The 25373-nt window shown below is 37.1% G+C and overlaps 1 protein-coding gene across 2 annotated transcripts in view; it reads left to right on the top strand.

Moving 5' to 3' along the window:
- Nucleotides 1–25373, top strand: part of UNC79 (unc-79 homolog, NALCN channel complex subunit) — a 285579-nt gene that overhangs the window by 153328 nt on the left and 106878 nt on the right. Inside the window, exons 23-29 of one of the 2 annotated variants that reach the window (XM_027869844.1) lie at nt 463–642; nt 8066–8352; nt 10936–11118; nt 13205–13367; nt 16039–16188; nt 16770–17984; nt 22861–22968. In XM_027869844.1, coding sequence (XP_027725645.1) covers nt 463–642; nt 8066–8352; nt 10936–11118; nt 13205–13367; nt 16039–16188; nt 16770–17984; nt 22861–22968 — 2286 coding nt within the window. The remainder of the gene's footprint in view (nt 1–462; nt 643–8065; nt 8353–10935; nt 11119–13204; nt 13368–16038; nt 16189–16769; nt 17985–22860; nt 22969–25373) is intronic. The other variant, XM_027869843.1, reaches the window with a different exon arrangement.

The following is a 25373-nucleotide window of genomic DNA, read 5'->3' as shown; positions in this document are numbered from 1 at the left end:
TGCATCCTTTGCATTGTTTATTCATTGTGCTTAGATCCAAATTTTGACCTTTTAGTTAATGAGTCGTGCATGGGCAAATTTATAAGATGTGCCCTCATCCCATTAACCCATTGTTACATGTTTACAGATCATTTATCTGCATGATATACATTAATAATAATCTGATGCACATTTGGGGGCACCCACCTCTGTGTTTATATATACATTTATACTAATATTTGTCCTACTGAATTAAAAAAAAAATTAGATGTTTTGGTCTTAAGGCCTAAAGGTAAAAAATCGTAGACCAGACATGAATTCCCTGCCCCCCCAACTCATCATAGAAGTGTGCATCCCACATGATACATGAGAAAGATTTTTTCAAGTAATCACACAACATATATACATTTACCTTGTGTGAAGATTTTTGTACAGTGGTACAGACTGAGGAAAATGATAACTTCTTTAATTCTATTTGCAAAGCGATCACTGCTGTAAGGACCAATGTTGCTAACCTCAGTGATGCAGCATTGTGGAAGATCAAGAGGGCTCGTTTTGCAAGGAATCGCCAGAAAAGTGTGCGTTCCCTGAGAGACAGCGTGAAAGGGCCTGTGGAATCAAAGAGGGCACTATCCCTTCCTGAAACTCTAACCTCCAAAATTCGTTGAGTATCTTCTCGCATCCTATTGATAAAGCCTGTGTAATGTCTTTTCTGAGGCTTACTTGTTGTGTTTTTAACGTTCACAGAGAGTGAGTTGCTTCTTTGGTCAACTGAGCTGTTTATTTTTTGTTTGTTTTTTGTTTTTGTTTTTTTAGCAGGCTTGGCTTTCAGGTTTCCTAAAAGATCAACCCTAATGTGCAGAGGTTATTCTAACCAGTTCTGGGCTGCCCTGGTTATTTGACTGTGGCAGAATGCTAACAGAAGCATTTGGGGGTGATGGAAGGAGAGTTCTTAAACAAAGAAGGCCATGGTCTTTCCTGGCCACTGTTACCCCAGAGCGAAGCAATTGTTAGAATGGGATTCCAGGCTTTGAGTTTTCTGTTTCTAGTACAGTAAATGTAAGAATTAGTTAATTGATAATCAGCACATCTGCTAAATCCGTCATACCAGAACTGGGAATGAATAAAATGTTACAAATGAGCTTTAGAACATGTTTTTTTTTTTTACCCTGCCCCCTTATAGAAGCATCTGAACAAGCCCCCAATTCACCCACCAAATCATAATCATCATCATATTGCTTCTCTGAAGGGAAAATCAGGCTACAGGAAAGTTGGAGTCCTACCTCTCTCTCTCTCCCTCTCTCTCTCTCTTTCTCTCTCTCTCTCTCTCTCTCTCTCTCTCTCCCTCTTCTTCTCCCTCCCTCTCTCCCTCCCTCTCTTCTCCTTGTTTAAAGGTCATTCTTTATAGTTCATTGCTTTAGAAAAGTAGAAGGAAATCAGAATTTTCCCTGTTTTAATAAATGAGGAGAAAAACACTAAGAAGCAGAAATGGCTCCTGCATGAGAAATGGATAAAAGCCCATATCCCATAAAAGAATGCACATGTTTTGCTATATTGCTATTTAATTTGTTAATTGTTTAGCCCTATCTAATCCCCAAATAATCACAGTGAAATCAATGAAATACCTCCATATAACACATTTTGGATCCTATCACAAGCTGAGAGGTTTAATTTGACATTGGCATTCATGAGTAGACAGCTTTTTGTGACATGGCCATTTTAACCATAATTATGATTTAATTTTTGTCTTTTCTTTACATCTTGATTTCTTGATTTTATGATAAGCTATGAAAATGTGGTACTTTTTCCTTTGGGAGAGTCCACAGAGTTCCTTGGAATGATAAATAGATTTTCTCCAGGGCAAGGGGTGGGATGCAAAGAGGAAGCGGATAGTCTAGAATTTTCAGCAGAAGGAAAACCACTTGAGCATAAGCCCCAGGGATGCTAGACCTTCTAATGAATTCAGGTGAAATTGATTTGGATCCTAAAAGCCAGCAGCTGTAATCAATGATCTCATTTCATTTTAACAACTTTTTTTTAAAGCATTTTCACAACTTGCAGACTATCTCCAATGCGGCCCCTCCCCCTCAGTTGTTTCCTTGTATTATAATGTTCATGACAATTGGTAATGAGGCTGGAAGTCAGATTTCTTGTTCTTGTGAAGCTCGGAGATACCATTCTAATAGCCTGCATAATAGTCTGATGCACAGATACCCACTACCTGATGTTAATGATGAATAGGAAGAATGAATTTGTCCTTACTGTCCAGTGTAGCTTTATTAGCATTGAGTATATTTTCTAGGCTCAAGTTGTCTTTATTGCTTATTTAAATAGAGTTGTTGTTGATTTTTAAGCTGTGAGGTTGACCAGGCATGAGCAGTCTGCTCCAGCTCTCGGTGGGACACCTGAACAAACGCCAGGTGGGTACTTTGGATGAAGGACTGTATAAACATATTGGGCACATTATCTGGCTCATGTAAACAAGATAAAGGGTGTAATATCTTTAACTGGGCCAAGAATGATCATGATGTTGCTAAGCCCCAAAAATTCCTACCTCAGAAATTCAGATACCTGAGCTCCTGAGGTTGGAACACTTTAGATTTGAAAGGTAATAGCCGTCCAGTGATTTTTAGTCCAGTAAGGAGCATCATGTTATTGGCCTTGTGCACTTTTCCCAAGACAGTCAATGTAGCTACTGTTCCATCCTATGAATATATATGCGTATGTACATATGCATGTATATGTACATAAGTACATGTGTGATATAGCTCTGCTCTAGGAAAGTATACATTTCATTTACATTTTAAAAGGTCTGCACATTTGAACCACCTCCGTTACTACCTCCACATCCACCTAGGAGTCAGCGATTGGCCCATTCCTAATCCCTTGAGAGTTTCTCGGCTGTCATTTCTGTCTCTTGAAGAAAGGAAGAATTCTTTTGAATGATTAGTATTGAATGACTAAGGGATCATACTCAGAGTGGTACTGTCTCTCATCTGACAGGTCATAGTATATTTCAATATATGAGGAAGTATCCTGAGGGTTAAAGGGATAATGGTAAGTCAATCCCATGTTGAAGTTTGGGGGCTGAATATTACCCACCTGAATGCTTAGGGAACTTACTGAAAATTGTGACAACTCCAGATACCTGCTGAATTCACTCTATCTCCCAGTTAATGAACACTGATTAAAAAGTGTTCAGTGACCCCTATAGAATCAGAACCACAAGATAGAAAGCTGGAGAAGGCATAGATATAATTTAGCTCAATACCCTCATTTTATCAATGAGGAAACTGAGCTCCAGAGAAGCTGAGCCACTTGGCCAAAGGCCCACAGGTCAGCATCATGGCATAGGTCGTATGTCCATTTATCTTCCAGAAGGATCAGAGGATTTTTTAAAAATGCCTGTGCAGGACTGTTCTGGTAACTTGAGAGCTCATGAAGCATTTTCTTCATGACTTATGGTGATATTAGTGGCATAAGTGTCATTTTTTAGAGGATAAAAATTGAGGTTCAGACAGACAGAGTGACTTGCTCATAATTATAATTAGGAGGTGTTGGAGTCAGGATATGAAGGCCAGACTTCTCTCTACTCCAAAGCCCTCTCTCTTTGTGCTTTGTCACCCTACTTTTCTACATGTGGCCCTTGTAGAAGGACCACATTAGACCTGGGGACATAAAATACCATGTATTTTGAACTCAATGAGGAAGAGGGAGAAACCTGTATGTGAGGTTCATATATGTAAATTGCAAATATGAACCAAAGTACATTTTTTCTTTTTAAATAAAGGATAAAAAACAATGTATGTGATTTTAAAGAAAGCCTTTGTCAGAGTCCCTCCAACATAATACTCATATTATTGCACTGGATATTATAATATCATTACATTTACTTTTATGTTCTTTTGTGATTAAATGGAATGAAAACCCCCAAACCAAATATTTAGAGACGGAAGAAATTTTAGAGGTCATCTGGTCAAATTTACCTCATTTTACATAACAGGAAATTGAGGCCTAGAGAGGTGAGATGATTTACCCAATTTCATACCAGTAATAAGTAGCAGAGGCAGGATTGAATATGGAAATTGTGTGCTTCCAAAGCCAGCCCTTTCCCACTGTATCACAATACCATGCTTATTCATTAAGAACTGGAGTAGAGTGATTGCTCCTTCAGTTAGGCCTTTAGGGGATTCTGTCCCTTTTCAGTGTGGTGCTTATCTCATATTACACTTCACATTTACAGTCTTAAGGCTTTACTGGAAACCTAATCTGTTTTTAACAGATTGACACCCAACTAAAACTAGAAGTGTTCTGGAGGTCTCTGGGAGACATAAAATGCCTTAAGGTCTTGGATACTGAGGAAAGCTTCCAAGAATGAAATTACCCACCAAAGATGATCACACAGAGATGGGCTGGTTACCAGATTATCTGTTCACAGTGACAACAGAAAGTTGCAACTTTTGGAGGACATATTCATGAGCTGCCACATGGAACAAAGCTTGCTGAGACAATGCAAAAATGGGTCAGCTCAGAAAACCATTTCTTAGTATTTTTCACTGTAACATTATTGTTTGCTAGGTATTGGCAACTTAAAAAGAGAAGCAGAAGATAATCACAAGTTATATTGAGATAGTTTTAAATAATAATTATAATGAAGCCATAGTGCTTGTTGCAGTCTTTACTTTCCTGGTCCTTGTTTTCTAGCGTAATCAACATGTTTCTTGAGTACCTCCCTTAATGACTATGCCTGAAATAAAGTGAGTTCCTTTTAATTATGCAGTAAATACTTTCTTTTAATTGCTGCTTAAGCTGAGTGTTTTGGTGGTGCACATAACTCCTGATGTACTAGGTTTTGAACTTGATGTCTTATCTATAGTAAATGGTAGGAGTACAATAGCGCATGTAAATTATGCCATAAACTTCCAAAGGCAGTATGGTCTCCAAGGACAGTTGCAGATTATATGTGTCACACAGTCCACTTGAGAGCCAACATGATACCATGCAAAGAAGTCTGGACTTTAATCAGAGGACCTGGCTTCAAATCCTAGCACTACCTGTGTGATCTTGGGCCTCATGGTTATATAGCTTTTCTGGGCCTCAGTTTCCCCCTATGTAAAATTAAAGGGTTGGAGTTGATGGGCTTCTAAGGTCCTTTCTCACTCAAGGTTTATGATATTTAGAATCCATAATTTTTAGGGATCAAGTTAAAGTCAGCTGCTGAGGAAAATCTCTATTTGGGTAGCCCTAACCTGTGAATACTATACTACGTGTTCATTTCTAAAATGTTCTCCAGGTACAATCTATTTTTATTAATACTTGATTGCTAAATAGAAATCATTATTCAGAGTCTTGACCTACATCTTAGGACTATGTTTATGCATGTGTGGGAAGTGGATACTAAACACTAATCCGTTTTCAAGAAATGTGTTTGGTCATTTTGGGATTATATAACGTTGCCCTGAATACCAGTCCACATTCACTATACTCATAGAAGAGCAAGTCATGGGTCTCTTTTACTGTTCCTCCAGCCTCAGGGGCCATGTATACAATTCTCTTTCTCCAAAGGGCAACACAAATATAGAAGTACTCTTTTTTTCTCTAGAAGGTCAGGTTTCTATATTTTTGAACCCATGTCCTTGTGCTGCCATTTTTGGCTAGAAGACTTGATCATGTTCCCTAAGAGACTTAAATCCACTTAAATCCACTCCCTCCCTTCATAGGAAGCTGGGGTTTAGGGACATTGTCTAGGAACCTCCTTGTTATCCTTGTGGGGCTTTTGCTATATCGTTTTGCCATCTCTTGTGCTGGGAAGGTCCACTCTTGTATATCTCGAGGTGGAGCACCTGTAACTCACATGTGCTTCTGCCCCAGGTTTGCTGTTAGCATTTCCCCTCATGTATAGCACAAGTCTGCCCTGTTGCACTGTAGTCTGGCCTCGGAAGAGAGAAAGGTGAAAGGAGGCCAACAAAGGGTTGAGAATATTTTAATCACTGTCCATTGTAGGCCTCACAAGGGGGTAGCTCCTTCTATGGCCCAGCCATAAGAACATAAGAATGCCCTATCTTGGGGGCAACCCTGGACATTGAAAAACTATTAGAAGTTTTCTGCATCTTCTGAACAAGATGCGATATACGTGTCCACACCCCCTATAGAGAGATGCTTTCTTGATCCCAAGTCTCATACCCTATAAAACTTGTCAAACCTTTTTTAAAGCACATTAATATACATTATTTTATTTAATTATCTTAAGGTTGTATTGTGGATAGGGTAGATAAATTTTTTTTGTATTATGAGGAAAATATGGCACCAAGAAATTGATTAGATTTGCCTCAGTGGCTCAACCAAGGACACACAGCAAGTTAGTGATGGGGGTGGGATCAGAACCTAGATCTCCTGCCTGAGATAAGGTTTGAAAATTTTACATCCTATGTTTTACTGCCCAGTAGAAGTTTTGAGCCTTTTTTATAATACAAGAAGACTTGACATCTGAAGATAAATTTCCATGTGCCACCAAAGCAGAATTTTTTAGGATGAAAAATATATGCGTTTACAAAAAGTCACATTAAAAATAATTGTGTCCCACCCAAAATCACACTATAATGAGCATTCTTTTAGTAGAAATAAAAATGACATTGCCTCTAAACCCATAGTTCTCTTTAGTTGTGTCAGTAGCAAACCATTTAGCACAAAAGCTTTTGTTGAATACATCATTCATATAGCACACAATTATGGTTGTGAGATTGGAGTTACCGAAAGAGTATAGTATCATTTATCAAGATAGATCTCTGGTTTATCTACCTCATATCAGAAACCTAAGTGTGTTGGCTCATGCAGCAGACTCCTAGGTTTTCCGTTTATTTGATAATTCATGCCTTTGAAGCTTGGTTCCCATCTGTAAAATGGGAATCATTATTCCTTGCATTGCCTTCCCAGCTGTAAGGATCAAATGAGCTATGCTTTGTAAAGTGTTTTGCAAATCTGTAAAAAATGTGACCTCTTGCTATTGTTGTCATCTAAAAGAGGTGAGACCTGAGATGTCTCAGTAAATTCATCACATTTAATATATTCAGGCCGTTCTTAGTCTTAAATAATCCTGATTAAAAAAGCTATATTATATTTCTGCAATGCAACCAAGTCTTCCTGACTCCAAGTCCAGTGCTTTATCTACTGCACCATCATGCATCAAAGTTATAAAGAAGCAGATTTATGTTTAATATAAAAGAAAACTTCCTAAGAATTAGATTGTACAAAAGTAGAATGGGTTGCCTTGGGAAGTAATGAATTCTAAATCAGAGACGTAGTAGATGGGATTCTGTTCTTATACAAGTTAGCCCAGGTGGCCTCTGAGGTCTTTCTGAAGCCTGTAATCCTTCAATTTTAACAAAATGGTGCAACTCCAATAATTTTAGCTGAAGAATATCCTTAGTCCTTTTTTTCCTCCTTGGATTTTAGTGGAGTATTTTTGTTGCTGTTCTTAAACATTTATTGTATAAAACTCTAGATCAAGAATTCTTAACTCTGTGTGTGTGTGTGTCTGTGTGTGTGTGTGTCTGTGTGTGATGGACCCCTTTGGCAGTCTAGTGAAGCTTATGGACCCCCTACTTAGAATAATATAGTTATTCATAAAACACAATACATAGGGTAACAAAGGAAACCAATTATATTTAAGTATAGTTTTCAAAATATTTTTAAAAGGTTCCTAGATTCCACATCAAGGACCCCTGCTTTAGGGATATTTTTCATGTAACATGGACTATAGAATTTTATAAAGTGATATTCCCTTTAAAAACCAACCAAATGCAAAGTACATTAAATATTTGTTTTGCTTATGGTATATGACCTCATTCCCACTCAAGGTATCCTATTTTTGTCACCACTTCCATGATATTACAAGATTGATTTGCTGTGTTATTTGAAGGATAGAAGGGTCTGCCCCTCCCCAGCTAATGCTTTGCTTTCTTGGGCATAGTATGTCTTTATGTTTCTTGTTGAGAACTGAAATTTTAAAATATCATGGAAGCAGTCTAAGTCAGAGATCATGAAAACTTAACACAGATCTAACTAACAACATTTCTTATACTGACAGGGCAACAGTCTCCTGAGAATGATAACACGATAAAGGACCTGCTCCCTGAAGATGCTGGGATTGACCATCAGACAGTGCACCAGCTGATTACAGTTTTAATGAAGTTTATGGCTAAAGATGAGAGTAGTGCGGAGTCAGACATCAGTAGTGCTAAGGCCTTTAACACAGTCAAACGGCATTTGTATGTTTTACTTGGTTATGACCAGCAAGAAGGATGCTTTATGATAGCCCCTCAAAAAATGCGCCTCTCGACTTGTTTCAATGCATTTATTGCTGGAATTGCACAAGTAAGTATGGTTTTCATTCTCAGTAGACTATGTCAGTTAGGTAAGCTATGTACGAGAATTAGTCAGATTCCTAGCTATATAGCATAAACAGTTTCTAAAATGTGCAAAGCGTCATTGGGTAATAGCAATACTAGTTCATTCAACAAACATTTTGAAGCACCTACTGTGTGTGGAGCATTGTGTGAGTGCAGGACAGATGAAAGTTAAGGTAAGACATGGTCCCTATACTCATAGTCCAGGAGTGGGATAAGACAAACATGGCATTACATGATATCATTAGAGAGTTGCAAAGCAAAGTGCTATGTGCAGTCTTAAGGGTAAGGTTGTTACTGACCAGGAAGAGCAGAGCTGGTTTCATGAAGATGTCATTCATACCAGGCTTTAACAGATTACCAGGAAAAGAAGGGAAAGGAAGAAATGCCAAGTATAGAGAATGTTCTGGGAAAAATCATGGAGGCAGGAAAAAATAGGCCACCGTTAAGAGATAGAGAAGTTCACATTTGCATAGCATTTCAAAAAGCATTTCCTTTAAAACAAGCCCGTGAGGTAGGTAGTATAAAAGTATAACTGACTCCAGAGATATGGGATTGGATAAGTCCCAGGAGGAAGGCTAGTTCTGGGTATAATATGTGACTAGCTTGTGCTTTAATGTACCAAGTGTCAAAATGGAAATGGTCAGTTCAGCTTCTTCAAGCAGTTATAGGCATGAAACATATGGCTGTATCAGGCAGCAGTTGCACATGGTTGGAAAGAAATTAGGCAGAGGAAATTTAATAATCCTTGCCTTCTTTCTATAATTGTCTTGTAAGTTTTCCTTTGGAATTTTCTTTGGGTAGTAAAGTTGGTATATGATGTTACAAAATATTTATGTCCTCTTACTTTATGACATATCATTGAAGTTTTCTATAGTATTGTAAGAAGATTTTAATGCATGGTCATATCAATTCCCCATCACTAGAAGTATTCAAGCATATATATATTTATGTGTGTGTATATGCATATACATACATATATAATATACATATATTTGAATTTTTATGTATATGTATATATAGTTCATTAGTTATAAATATACACACATTAATAATTTTTCAACTGTGTTTCTAGTGTAAGCCCTTAAAACTGTTCAGAGAACTCCAAAATGACAGAATCACAATATCTCAGAGATGGAAGTAACCTTAGGTCACTGTGCTAGGTGTTTGAATATTTTTTCTGGTACCAGAACAGAAATTCCCTCTACACCATCCTGGTCGGTATAATTCTCCTTATACAGCACGAACATAGTTTTCTACTTATACATGTTTGTTATATTATTGTTATACATATTTAAACATATAGTTTATATAATTAAGTATTTCCTAAAATTATTTTTGATGATGCTGATAGATCAATGCATGCCACTCATGCTTATAGTGGTGGTAGAGGGTGTGCAATTTTACATGCCAAACCAAGGGCAGACTTTGAACTCAGACCTTTAATGGTATCATATAAATGATAGCCTTGTAGATAGTCTTTTGTTTGTTTTGACATTTGGCACATTTAATTGAGGTTTTTTCCCCTCCAGTTTTCTGATTGACACTGAGAATAGGCTTATGCTTTGTCCTTTGTAATTCATTCATTCATTTATTCATTCATCCATTCATCTCTCCCTCCATTAAGTATTTGTTGAGTGTGTACTATGTATAATATAAAGATGAGTAAGGTGAGTGGCCTCTGACCTCATATATCAAACATACATACATTTAAATTTATGGACACACATATAGATTAACATATTAGTAATATGCAGATATTAGTTAATTGTATATATTTATATGTGTGTATATCTATATATCAAGATTTATTTGAAAAAATCTGGATCATGATTTTACCAGTGTAGGGAGCTCCCAGTGAAAAATTACCCTTACCGAAACAGATTAGAGAGATCTCTGCAAACCTATCATATTAGATAGACCTGCCTGGAGCACTGAAAGGTTATGATGCCCCAGGTAATACAGCCAGTATGACAGATGCAGGACTCCAAGGTCAACTCTCCATCCACTACATGCTGCTTTTCATTCAGAGCCAGGTCAGGTTCAGAATGCCTGACTCCATATCTAGAACATTTTTCCCTACAACACACTGTCTCTAGCCATTTTCTGGGGAAGGTATAGAAGTCAGAGAATTAGATAGGCCAGATGACCTCATAGGCCTCTTCCAGTTCTGAGATGCCATGACTTTATGATGCCGTGAGGGATGTGCAGGTAATTCATGGGTAAGAGACAACTGTGAGTGGGAGTGGTCAGGAAAGACTTCATGAAGGGAGTGAGAACTGCATCTCTCTTAGGGCACTGGCACATTCTGCCTTGTATTGTAGTTGCTTATGTTCATGTCTTGTCCTCTTATTAGAGTGTAAACTGCATCAGGACATTGTTTTTATGTCTTTGTCTCCTGACAATACTTACTTCAGGACTTTGCTAGATGTTGAATAGCTGCTTAGCGAAGGCAATGTGGGAGTGAGGGCACTAGCAAGGCAGAGAGAAGAGGGAGGGTAAGCATGAATGCTTCTATTTGCTTTCATTGTTTAATTTATATCTGTTTCAGGTGATGGATTATAACATCAATCTGGGAAAACATCTTCTCCCTTTAGTGGTTCAAGTGCTTAAGTACTGCTCTTGTCCTCAACTGCGACATTACTTTCAGCAGCCGCCGCGTTGCTCCCTGTGGTCTCTGAAGCCTCACATTCGGCAGATGTGGTTGAAGGCATTACTCGTTATTCTTTATAAGGTGAGCCACCTTTGTTACTTTTCCATTCTGGGCACAATGATCCTTTTAGGGAATTCTAGTGTTAGCATAGTACTTGGGTAGCCATTCTGCAACTTCAGGCATGGTGTTATTGATTCTTCAAAGAAAATTAGCCTTATGTAACTTGGAATTGAGGTCTATGCAGATGCTTGGGAGAGAGTTAAAATGGAGTGTCTTAAAATATTTCAGTATCCCAACAAACATTTATTAAGTGCTTAATGCAGAATACTGTGCTAGGTATTCTGAGAGACATACAAATTTTAGATGAGGTATCATCTTTGTTCTTGAGGTTCTTGCAGTCCAGTAGCTGCTGTGAAAACTCCTAGAGTTTACAGTGATTACTGACATTTATATGTACTTTAGAGTTTACAAGGGACCTTACATGTATTATCTCATTTTCTCTCTCATGGCAGCCCTTGAGGGTAAGATAATAGAGGCATTATTATCATCTTTATTTTACAATTAAGAAAACTTTGACACCGGGGTCAAAGTAAAGTGAATTTCTCAAGGCCACACAGATAGTAAGTATTAGAACCAAGAATTGAACCTCCATCTCTGATACAAAATCCAATGTACTTTGTACCAAACTGACATCTAATATTAATTAGTTATCTAAAAATTTAATAAAAGGAAAGCAATATTACAGGGGAAAGTTAGTTCCATAAGAGCTATGTTATAAATAGAGATTCATTCCTAAGTGGCCAAAATTAAGACTAGAGAGTTTAAAATGGATCTTTAAATAAACTGAGACTATAATATAGACTATTCCTGGGATAAACTAAGCTAGTCTGTTCTGTGGCCAAATGATGTTACAGTTGGAGTTATATAAATTTAGTCAATATCCCACGTTAGAAACCTTGGAATTCTCTTTGACACTTCCTTTCCCTTTTCTTCTTATATCCCATTATATCCCTTTATCCCTTTGTCCCATTGATTCTCTCTTTTTAAACCTATTTTGAATCCATTTTCCCCTGTTTTTATTTCCACTGTCACTACCGTAGTATAGGCCTTCATTCTATTTGACTAAACTATTGCATTAGCCTCCCAGCAGATTTTTCTGCCTCCAATTTAATTTCCCTTTAGTCTAGTCTTTACACTAGAATGATCTTTATTATATCTAAATTTGGATCTGTCATTCTTTTGCTCAGAAATCTTCACTGGCTCTCTATTTTTTCTAAGTATAATTCAAACTCCTTTGCCTGTAATTTATGGCTGTCTGCAGTTGGACATTATTATACCTTTCCAACTTTGTCTCATGTCACTATTTTCCATGTACTCTTTAGCCAAACTGGTCTTTTTCTTGTTCCCAGAATGTAATGTATATGTTCCAACTTCCATACCTTTGACTGGGCTATCACATATGCCTCCAATGCCTTCTTCTTGCTTCACATTTTGTACTTCTATCCATTTTTCAAAGCCCAATACAAACATCACTTCTTCTGTGCAGCCTGATATGATCCCCCTTATCAGTAATGACCTTCCTGCCTTGGTCCTCATGCAACTTAACATGAAATGTCGCTTATTTTATTTATGTGTTTTTATTTCATATCTCTATAGTAGACTGCAAACTTTGTTTTCTCTTATAGTTCTTTTACCTCCTTTTCCAGTTTTATTTCCTGTTAATCCCCTTCATACATAATCTGCTTTGGTCAATCTGACCTGCTAGCTTTTCACCACATGCAATGTTCCAAGCCCTACTTCTTTGATTTGTGTTAGTGTCCCTGCATTTATCAGTTGCGCTCCCTCCTCACTCCTGCCTGTTAGAACCGTTACTTTCCTTTAAAGCATAGCTCAGGTGCTAACTCCTCCATAAGGCCTTGCCTTATTCCTCCATTTATTAGTGCTCTCTCTCTCTCCCTCTCTCCTTCCCTGTCCCTCTCGAAATTCTTTATATTGCTTTGTATTTATATGATTACTTATCATTTCTCTCAATAGATTGTAAGTTCCTGGAGGGAAGCCTTTTATATTGTAAGCAATCAATAAATATTTGCTGAATAAACTAATTAACAACATTATTGTGAAATGTTTCATATACTTGTATCTATAATATATTTTATTTTATTTGCAGTATCCATACCGAGATTGTGATATCAGCAAGGTTATGTTGCATCTGATCCATATAACAGTCAATACACTCAACGCACAGTATCATAGCTGTAGACCTCATGCTACTTCAGGACCTTTGTACAGTGACAACAGTAACATCAGCAGATATAGTGAGAAAGAAAAAGGTACTTTCAGCATCTGAATTTTACTCTTTATTCTGCTTAATACACCTTGCATGATGTGTTTAGGAGAGAGGGGTATTTCAGAGTCAAGCTACATATTGATCCTTTATTTCTTTTTAAAACTTTCCCTCCTAACACTGTTTTTTAAATTTTCAAATGCTCCTTGAAGAGGAATTAACAGTCTCTTTTGACATGAATAGTATTGTTCTTAATGAATCATTTGATATTTAGTGAAGAAGGCTTTGTGAACCTTTTCAAAACCATTAGGAAATTTCTTTCTTTGACATACCACCAAAAAAATACTATTTTCTCCAGCACTTTAAGGAGCCATCGTTTTGAAATTCTCAAGTTTGTTTCTGAAATCAGAATCATAATTTGAATGAATTCTAGGCTTGAAAACATCTCCTGTTGTCATCTGTCAATAATAAATGGTCTGTATTGGTGATTCAAGATTCTGCTCACAATAATAGTTCACCTTAAGGTTTGCAAAACACTTTATATATGTTATTTCATTTGCTGTCTTATGAGGGAATATATCCCAAACAGCTTAAGCACACAGATTATAATGACCTTGTTTTAGTAAGCATTTTGCCAGGTAATTATTTTTTCTTGGAATGAAACAATAAAAGTAAATCTTAAGAGAAATGAAATTAATATCAGAAATATTCTTATGAGAGCAGATTTGAAGAGCAGAGGCATTTTTCCACAGTTAATGCTAAATTGACTTCATCTGACCTGTTTGGAGCTAATTGATGTTATAATGAACCATAGGGATGCAGATAACAGTCTAGATTGAGCCAAGAGTTGTTATTACACCTTGGATAATGGTTCATTATATACAGATGTCAATTTGATTTTAGGACAATTCAAAATTCTAGGTTGACTCTAGAATGGGATCCAAGGGTCAAGTTAGGTTTGGATTACCAGGGCTACCAAAAACCTGCCCTGATGTAGTCATAACCCCCTGGCTTGGCCTCTCACTTTTCCTAACCTCTGAGATGTTCTGCAGATTAGACTGATGTAGAAATTGATTTTAGCTCCTGTTTTTGGACAGGGATTGGACATAGTTTTCTGTTCATTCAGCACCTTAGTGAACAATATTTTCAGACTCTGGGAGTGGAATCAAAAGGGAATCATATGCTCCATGAATTTTACATTTCCAAATGGAGAGCTAAGAAGTGGAACCAACATACCTGTCATTGTCATATAAAAGCAGATTTGGACATAATGTCTTTTCTTTGAGCAATGACAGTAGCAATACTATATCTACATAGCTCAGTAGTTGGGCCTTAATCCTAAAGGCAAATTCATCATAAGCATTTATTTTTCATTTGGATAAAAAGTTCAGCATATGTAATTTTGTTAATGGATTCTGTTTGATGTCAAATTAACTTGCAGAATCTAGGTAGGGTAAGAGTGATACCTGAAGTGCAGTTATTTTCCCCTACTTCAACTAGCATGTGGTTAATACTAAAAAAAAAAAATCAGAACCACACCTTGGCTTCATTGTTGCAGATAATAGGCCCAGAAACCAGGTTGTATTTTAACACTATTATTTCATCGAGAATAAATCTAAAAAAATGTCTTTAAGGTATATAAGTCCTGATGAGTAAGAATACAATGCTATTTTTGTTAATCATGGTGTTTGATGCATGTCAGTAGTTTTTTCCCTTGCTCATTTGTTGCCTTTTGGGCATAATAAAAATATGAAAGGAAGTGAACTGTCCAAAAGAATTCTCTGGATCTTTGCTGTTTTCATCATTAATTTGCCTCTGGCCCTATCTGTGATTTAAAAGTGGCCCTCCAGGAGAAATCCAAAAGAGGACATGGCACCCAGACAAGGACACTGAACAAATAAATTAGTGTGTGTGTGTGCGCACGCGTGCACGTGCACACACATGCACTGATCCTTAGGAGTATGAAAGACCAAGATACTTTTGGAATTTCATGAAATATATTACGGTAACATATGATGAATACCACAGAGGAAGAATCTTAATTGTATTAGGAGAAATTTTTTTTTTGTTTTTTTGTTTTTTTGTTTTTTTATTTACTCTTTCAGTCCATAATCATTTGTGGAGCTTTTGAGATAACAAATGGCTTTTATAAGCTTTTTGTGTGTTGTGTGTTTCATTATCAAATGTAGAGTACAGTATTTTGCATTTACAAAAAGGTGCATGTAGTGCTAGGCTGTGTCTATACTAGTCTTAAAAAACCCCAGGATTAAAAAAAATTACACATTCTAATGTAGTCTTGTCTAGTTTAATTTCTTTTTGTCAAAGTAGACTCAAAAAACTCGACAAAATAAGTAAAAAAAAGAAAATAATTTGGCTTAGCCAGTTTCCCAGGCATAAAGAAAAGTATCACGCAGTTTTAAGAGCATTTAACAACTCCCTTCCTCCATTTGGCCATATTGGGGTAATGAGATCTATATCCTGGAAATGATGCCATAGCATGAAGTATGATGGGCAACCTCTTGGTAGGTTGCTATGCTGCACAGGTGGAAAATTTGAAATCTGGAAACAGTACCAAGCCATGACTTGAACTAGGTTCATGTAGACACTTTCCTCAAAACTTAATTCCACAAATGCTTTCATGGAAACACTAGTGTAGACACAGCCTAAGAGATGGTGGAGTCTCTTAAGTGTAATTATGACTTTCTCTCCCCAATTAGAGGAAGATAGTGTTTTTGATGAATCTGATATTCATGATACACCTACTGGACCCTGCAATAAGGAGTCTCAAACTTTTTTTGCAAGATTGAAAAGGATAGGCGGCAGCAAAATGGTGAAATATCAACCGGTTGAGATGAATGTGCAGAGAAGTATGAATTTTTTATCTTAGTAATTTTATGCAGAAATGTTGTACTCTACTGTTTGTTTTAGGCTAAAACTTAATTTGATTATGTTACTACACTTTTTTAATATTATTGATTTTGATATATATGTATGCACAAACAGTATATATATAGATACATTTATATATATACGAGGATTGACAGATACATCATTAATTGTCATGATTGTCTCAGAGGGCCATTGCTTAATTTGATTTGTTGCAAAATGTTTGCTTCTCTTCCACACAACCTGAATACAGTTCCTTAGATCTGATTCAGCTGAACAAACCCCATCTAGGGCCCAGCTGAACAGAGCTGAGGAATTATTTGGAAACCTAATTGTCTGCAAAAACAGACCTTAGAGGGCCATTTTGGTTCTCCCATGGCACAATTCTAATCTGGTTCTTGCAGTTAGAAAGCCTTGCTAAAAACTTGCCCAGAAAGTCAGTTTTCCCCACTGGTGGTTCTGGGATTGTGGATTATGGTTTATGCCACTTATGTGCTGGAGCATGAGGGGAAAAAAGTGAATCGTCAAGTAAAATAGTACTAGCTTTTTCTGTTTTAATCAGGTGAAATAGAACTGGCTGAATATAGAGAAACGGGTGCATTTCAAGACAGCATTCTACGCTGTGTGAGAGAAGAAAGCATTCAGAAAAAAAAGCTGCGCTCTTTAAAACAAAAATCTCTTGATATAGGGAATGCAGACTCCTTGTTGTTTACCTTAGATGAGCATCGTAGGAAGTCCTGCATAGACCGGTGCGATATAGATAAGCCTTCTACCCATGCTGCTTACATCACACATAGACAAAATGATTATGGAAGACCCAGACAGAATTCTTCTACCAGACTGGACAATACAGAAATCCCTGAGAACCCCATTATAGAGGGTTTTCAAGAAACCCGAAGACCAGTGATACCAGAAGTCAGATTAAACTGCATGGAGACCTTTGAGGTGAAAGTTGATTCTCCAGAAAAACCTTCCACTCCTAAAGAGGATTTAGATCTTATTGATTTGTCATCAGATTCCACATCAGGGCATGAAAAGTGCTCTATCCTCTCCACTTCAGACAGTGACTCTCTTGTCTTTGAGCCCCTTCCTCCTCTTCGAATAGTGGAAAGTGATGAAGAGGAGGAAACAATGGAACAAGGTACTGAGGGTATCTCTAGTAAAAATACTCTTTCCTTTCCTTCAAGTCCCACTGGGCCCTCTGTACTCACAACTCCTCTTGTGCAAGTTAGTGTAGAAGATTGCTCTAAAGATTTTGCTTCTAAAGACAGAAGAAATAGTCAGTCATCAGGGAAAAAGGAAACTTCTCCCCAGCTTTCTGAAGAGCCAAAAGATGGTGAAGAGTTGTCAAAGCTAGAGACACTTCAAGAATTTTCCTGTGGTAGCCCTCTCACTTTGAAACAGAAGAGAGACCTTCTGCAGAAATCTTTTGCCCTTCCTGAGATGTCAATTGATGATAGCACTGAGCTTAGCATGGAGGAAGAAAAGGAAGGTGGACAGAACTCAAGTTCATGTGCCAAAACAGTTCTCCTTAAAGTTCCTGAAGATGCTGAGAGTCAGTCTGAAAGCGAAAAGCCTGATGCTAGTGCTGAGTCTGACACAGAGCAGAATGCTGAACAAAAGGCAGGAGAGGATGGAACTGAGGAGTCTGAATTTAAGATCCAGATCGTGCCTCGGCAAAGGAAGCAGAGGAAGATTGCAGTCAGTGCTATCCAGAGAGAGTACTTGGACATTTCTTTCAACATTCTAGACAAACTGGGAGAGCAGAAAGAGTCAGGTAAGCACATTTCTCTTTCTCCTTCATAACCCCACACACACCCACCCACTGAGTCTTTCCCTGAAGTTTGTGCAACTGTGATAGAATTCTGGCCCTGAATATGCATCAAACTCTTTATTCTTATAATGTCAGCTTCTGACATTATAATTGCTTCAGAAACCACCCTGACTCCCTCCTGCTCCAAATAGCACGTTGGATTCAGATGTGGTTTTACTGGCTGCCTACATGTCACAGTCTTTGTTGTCTCCTAAGCACTACAGTCAACTCTTGATTATCCATGTTTATAGGAGAGACTTGATATTCCTAAAGCTTTGTTCTGAGCCAATTGTTTCGCTTCTCTTCCTCACAAGAGCTACAGCAAGAAGCAAAATAAATCTCCATTCTTTTCTGCACACCCATTAGTGAGCAGTAAGAGACCCCAAAAGAGGAGCAGAAATGAAGGGCCTCGGATAAGCCATGGGCCAGATGAAAAGGCCCTGAGTTATTGAGAGTTGACTGTACACTCATTTAGAGTCCACGGCTACTTACATATTTAGCTAAATGTGCAGAGCTTTTTAGACATTCTCAGCTCTCGGGAATCTAAACATTAGTTACAACTATGTAATCCATAGGCATCAAGATTCTTTTATATATATATATGGGGGGGCATGTGGGTAATTAATAAATACCATTTGATGATGACACATGGTCATAACACTACAGTTCTCTGCTTAAATGGCATTTTTAATACTGTCCAGGAAGCAGAAATTCTAAGCACATCAAGGTGAACAGTTCAGGTACGAATAGACTTACGTTATCTTAAAACATTTCAGGTTTCCTGAAGGCTCGACATAGTGCTGTTTGTATCTCTCTATCTCTTTAGTTTGTATCTAGAAAGTTACAGCTTACTAGAAGAAATAGGAGGGGCAGCTGGGTAGCGCATGGACTCCGGCCATGGAGTCAGGAGAACCTGAGTTCAAATCCGACCTCAGACACATGACACTTACTAGCTGTGTGACCCTGGGCAAGTCACTTAACCCCAATTGCCTCACCAAAAGTCAAAAAAACAAAAAGAAAAACCAAAAGAAATAGGACTGGTTAGGAATGATCATTTTGAAAAAAAAAAATAGTTACAGCGTGTTAGAGCTGGAAAGAATTTTAGCAATCTTATCTATTCTATACCTCTTTCCAAACCGTGTTTTACAAATAGGCATACAAAGGTCCAGAGGGGTTAAGTCATTTTACCCAGAACCCTATACAAAGTTAGTGACAGACCCACAACTAGAACCCAGGTCTTTCAGGTCCAAATCCAGTGCTGTTCTGTTATCCTATGAAAATAAATGATATCGAAACATTTATCTCCTTTGATAAAAACCTTTGTTTTACTAGTTTTCCCTTCTTGCTCTGTAGGGTGCTAGACACTGTTCTTGAGTGCCTAATAGAGTCATGGAGAGTCATAGAAATTACAGCTGTCAGAGATCTTGGATATCATCTATTTCAACTCCCTCATGTGAGGTGGGAAAACAGGCCCAGAGAGGTCAAGGGATGAGCCCAAACAAGGTCACTTAGCTATTCAGTAGCAGGGCCAGTACTAGAATCTAAGTCTTCTGACTTCTATTCCATTGTAGATGGTAGGTCATCAGCAATTGCTAACTAAATGAATTTAGAGAAGGTAGAAAACTGGATCTGGCATTAACAGGTAAGGCTATGGTGACTTTTAAGTAAGAGTAGCTTTGGGCAACTTAGAGCTAGAGTTATTATTGCAGTTAGAGAATTATTATCTTTGCTTAATGATAGCTTATTACTTCTCTTAGTTGCACACCTAGAATATATGGGGATATGATGTCTACATAATCTAGGCATTGTTTGTGTTTACATAACCTAGGTATTGTATGTGAGGTGTCTTCTTATTCATCCTTATTCATCTCTATCCTACAGCCCTTACTATTCACAGCCCCCTGTCCCGCTCTCCCTGAGTTAGAGTTGAGAAAACAGACTCTATTGTTAGTTATTTCATTCATTCAATAAGAAAATCTGCTTATATTAAAACTAGAAGGCTTGGTGCTCTTATAGACTAATAAAATGGACTAATAGAATATTAGAGCTGGAAGGCACCTGAATACACATCTGCAGAGTGTTAGGACATAGCACGTAAAATGTTAGTTTTGGAAAGTGCATTAGAGTATGTGATCATAAAATATGAGAATTAGATGGAAATGTTAGAGCTGCAAGGGACTCTGTCCTTTTACAGATAAGGAAACTGAGATTCAGAAGTTATTGATATGCTCCAGGCCATGCAGAAGCCATTTTTGATAATATATTATTATATTCTCTGTAAAAAAGGAAGTAATCAATAAACAAAAGAGAAAGCAGAGTAAAAATAATTGGCCTAAAGTAACAACTTGTTGGGTTTTTTTATGTTTTTTTTTTTTAATCCAGTGATTTTATGAGAGCAGCTAGGTGGTACAGTGAATAGAGCTCTGGCCTTGGAGTCAGGAGGACCTGAGTTCAAATCCAGCCTCAGACACTTAACACTTACTAGCTGTGTGACCCTGGGCAAGTCACTTAACCTGATCACCTAAGCAAAAAAGAAAAAAAGAAAAAAAAAAGCAACACCCTCTACCAATGTGGATTGGGAACCATATAGCAATTTATAATCACAGAGAGTTGCTTGGGGAAAGATTCAGAGAATTGCCCAGGGTATCACACAGCAATTTTGTATTAGTGGAAGGTCTTGAACCTTCTGATTCTGAGGCCAGCTCTTCATCCATTATACCTCACATCCTCTTAGTGATATACTTAAGATTGCTGCTGTACGACAAGGCTTTTCTTTCAAGATGAGAACTACAGCAAGAATTTTTTTTTTTAAAACCACAAATATAATTGAGGAATTGATAAAATGTGACCTTGAACCATTCTAATTATCTGTTGGTTTTGGGCTCATTGGTAGTTTTGTACTTTACTGATAAGTAAATAGCAAGAACATACTGAAAGGAATGAGTGCAAGAGGGATATTTATCCTCAAATGGAAGCCTGGGGAAAAGGTAGTTTAGAAAATCACTTTGGGAACAATCAGGAAGAGACTTATTCTTTGTTTGGGAATGGAGGAGGGTGAGGAAGAAGAAGTATATTTTTTATATTGGTTGGCTTTTTTCAGAGTGCTCATTTACTGTGAGCGTTGGAAGGATCATAGGATTATAGATCTAGAAGATCTAAAGAGACTTCAGAGGTCATCTAGTCCAGCCATCTAGTTTTACAGAAGAAGAAAATGAGGGCCAGGGAGGTCAAGTAATTGCCCAAGGTCACATAGGTACTAAGTGTCGGAGGTAGGATTTGAACCCATGTTCTCTGACTCTGGTGTATTCTCTCCTTTTATAGCTGAACAAAACAAACAGAAAATTTGAGTAACTTGCCCAAGGTCATAGAACTAGTAAATGGCAAAGCTGGGACTTCAGTCCAGATCTCCTGACTCCAGTTCCAGATGTTCTTGCCATTATCCTTGTTATTTTAATGAACATAGTCATTTTAGTTGTTGTTATATTATACTTCATTTGAATGGCTAGTAATTCTTAGGGAATTTTGTAATATAATAATACCTTAGCTAGTGGAGGCCTTACTATCTACTTACTATCTGAGGCATAGTGGAAAACCAGTAAGAAAGTGGAAGAATACTTTGAGCAGCATACATAGATAGCAAAAAGTTCATATCTAGAGTTCATGGAGTTTACATATAGGTGGTATCCTAACCTAAAGCTAATTAAAAATGTTTGAGGAAAGGCAGAAGTATGGGGAAGTATCTCTTAGAGTTAGGCATCCTGACAGTAGTAAGAAGTGTTCATTGACAATCTGACAGCCAGGGTGTAGAAAGGAAATGTATAAACTTGGAAAAATATTTAATACAATTATCTAGAAATCACTTATCTAGCAACCTCTTAATGTTCAGAATTTAGCTGAGAACTACCAAGGTTGCAAGTTTTCCACATAAAAAGTAGGGTTTTTTTTTTCTATAAAAATTTAAAAAGCACAGCAGTCTGGGGCTGTTTAGTGTGAGGAAAACCATTCTACTCATCTCAGTTGACCCAGTGAGCATTACTGTATTACTTTGTATTGTATTTGGTGAACATAATAGAAAATGATGATTGCTACTTAATAAAATGTTAAATTCACGATTTTGTATCTTCAATTTAAGAAAGTTGGGAAGTATGTAATATCTTTTAGAAAAATTTCAATCCAAATGGTTAAAATAAAAATAAAACCTTTAGATGCTTAAATAATAACTTGTTAGCATAACAGGCCAAATTAATTTCCTATTGATGCTAGGTAAATGAGAAGAAACTGAGAAAACACTTTTCATCTTTGAACAATTGGCACATTGTTGTTAAATAATAGAGAAAATAAACTTATCTTGCTACTTGCCTCAGTAATGAAATAATAAATACATGCCCTAAATTTATTTGGCAACGTTGGGATAATCCCTTCACCCTTCTAGGCCTCAGTGTCCTACTCTATACAGTGAAGAGGTTAGATTAGATGAGATTATTTAAGATCCCTTCCAGCTCTGACATTTTAAGGTGCTATTAGATGAACAGTGTCATGAAGTTTAAGTTGATTTGTCCAGGGTTTCAGACTGAATCACCAATCACACAGCATTGAGCAGAATGCAGAATCTCTACCATGTGACTCAGCTCTGGGCTGTTTCTCAAGAGATAGGTTTAGAGATATCAAAAGTGACTTGGATGCAGCTCTTTATGAGTCTTCTAGTCCCCCTATCAGAAAATAAATGAAGAGTTCAGAGTGTCTGAAAATATAAGGGAAAGAAGAGAATGAAAACTGTTCTTGGACTTTTTTCTTTAATCTGTTTTTTTTTTGAGGTTTTAAGTAGCATTTCTTTTTATAGATCCTTCTGCTAAAGGACTTTCAACTTTGGAAATGCCCAGGGAATCTTCCTCTGCACCAACTTTAGAAGCAGGTGTGCCAGAAACAAGTAGCCATTCTTCTATATCAAGTAAGATTTCCATTGGCTTCAGGATATGAAACGTAATTATTGTATTCATCACATTGGTCTCATGTCATCACCTGGTACATCAATCAAAATTCAGCCCATATCTGGAAGTGTATTACCTTAATACCTTAAATTTCTTTGATTTTACCTGTCATGTAGTCAGAGGGCCTAGAGCTTACCATGACATAGTATTGTTCAGCATCTTGGGAGTTTAATGGGCCATATGGATGCTGGTTTGTTGCTAATACTAATTAGCCAAGAAAAGAATTATAATTGAGTGTGACCTTTTATTTCAAGTGAAACCTACATCCAATCTGCTTTAGAAATAATAGTCATTGTAGATTGTTCTGGAGCTGTCATAAATACTGCAAATGAAAAAAAAAAAGGATTGTAGAAAAATGTTACTTAGAATTGCTTCCAAGATTGCCATTTCCCCCTTCCTCCCTCCCCCCAGGTTGTATGTAAGACAAAATGGTAACTGGAAATTAAATTGGGTTTTTGTTGCAACCTAGATATTTTGGTCAAAAAGAGGGGGAAAAAAGATGTAATTTAGAGTGGTTGTGTAGGTGTTTTCACACTGCCCTATTTTGTTTGGCCTTAGATTTTTGTCTATAAAGATCTTATATCATGTGAAATAATACTCCAATTGAGTTGTGATCTTATCAGTATAGGGGCGTCCCCTCTAACAATGCAGATCACAGCCTATCTATGCTTGACCAGTCTGTGTGATTCTTGTCCATGTGTTCCCATATGTTCACAGGTGGTAAACTGAAGGTAAAACATATTAGAAATTTAACCAAGCAGAACCACAGCATCATAGCATCCCTGATTTGGAAGGCACCTTAGAGGTCTGGTCTAATCCCTAATTTAGGAATGACATACCTCTATAGCAGGGGTCTATGGCACGAGGAAGGCTTAAATCAATTTCTTAATCACCTCATTTTATTACTGCCTATATAAAAAGACAGGAAATACCATTTGTATTTAAAATATGTTAAAATCATTTTTAGCTTGAGGACTGTACAAAAACCTGTGGCAGGCTGAATTTGGCCCACTTGCTATAGATGACTGATCCTTGTTCTGTTGTCCTCTAGTCTCCATTTGAAGGCACCCAATGAACAGGGAATTTATATCCCTGTGGAGGCAGCCCATTCCATTTTCTACTACTTTAATTATCAGGAAGTTCTTCCTTATTTGGGTCTGAAATCTGTCTCTCTAATTTTTACCCATTGGCTTTGGTGCTCCTCTTTTCAGAGCCATGCTGAATCAATCCAGTCCTTATATTTCATAGCCCCATAAGATATTTTGGTCTGGAACACTTCTTTTTGTTTGTATGACTCTTAACCACAGAAGAGCTTCAGATCTCAAAATTCTATTCTCCAATTACTACCATCTTCACAAAGATGGTAGAGTTGCTGGGGATCAGGGACTATTTCTACATCAGTTTGTAAAATTACTTTTCTTAGTACCACATGCAAATAGATGCCTAATAAATGCTTCTGATGGTGAAGATTTATTTATTGGTAATCACATGAATTAATTAGCCCTACTAGAAAATGAATTCATTAACTCAGTATTTTCTCCCTCGTAGCTGTATATGTAAAAAAATTCATATATAGAATTGATTTTTCTGTGACAATAAGAATTTAAGAATATCTGCCTACATGAAATCTAGCAGCTATTCAGTGAATTATTATCTGAGGCAACAATTCCGATAACTCTTGGCCCTCAATAGGGTGCATTTTTCATGAACAGAGTTTCAATCCTAGGTTTTCTAGTCAATTTCTTATTTTGTTTGTGTAGACACAAGAATCTCACTCTTTTGACCCAGGCTTAGTGTCATATAGTGTTGCTAATCACATCATAAAAGCCATGCTAACAAACTGTTTGTTAATATCACTGAGAAGAATTTGAAAGTTGGTTTCAAGTTATCATTGTTGAGAAAAATGTCAGTAACACTGTACTTTAAATGATTCACATATAGTTGTCAGTGATTTATGATCATATTTTGTTGCCAGAGGGTACATTTTATGGCTTAAGAAATAGAAAACATGCTAATATGGTGCCAATTAGCGAAACACATACAGATATCCAGATGTTCATTATCTTAGAGAAAAAGCAGCTAAATGGTGGACTGAGTATTTCAGTTATAGGATGGATAAGTGAGATATCGTGCTGAAATAGAATAAAAAATTCAAGAATTCTTAATTCTTTACTTCAACCAAATACCTAGCCCCTGAATTTTCCTGGTTGGAAGAACATGTCACAAACTACAAAAAAGAGTTCATTTCACTGAGGAAATATTTGCTAATGCTTAATTTAAAATTCTTGGGAAGGCCTTTTACATTGGTAAATTTCAAATAGTGGACCAATATTCAAATATTAATTCATTGCAATATCTCAAAGAT

The sequence above is a fragment of the Vombatus ursinus genome, unplaced genomic scaffold, assembly GCF_900497805.2.
Source record: "Vombatus ursinus unplaced genomic scaffold, bare-nosed wombat genome assembly UNPS02014794.1, whole genome shotgun sequence".
NCBI lineage: Eukaryota > Metazoa > Chordata > Mammalia > Diprotodontia > Vombatidae > Vombatus > Vombatus ursinus.
This window is presented reverse-complemented; position numbering and strand designations above follow the sequence as displayed.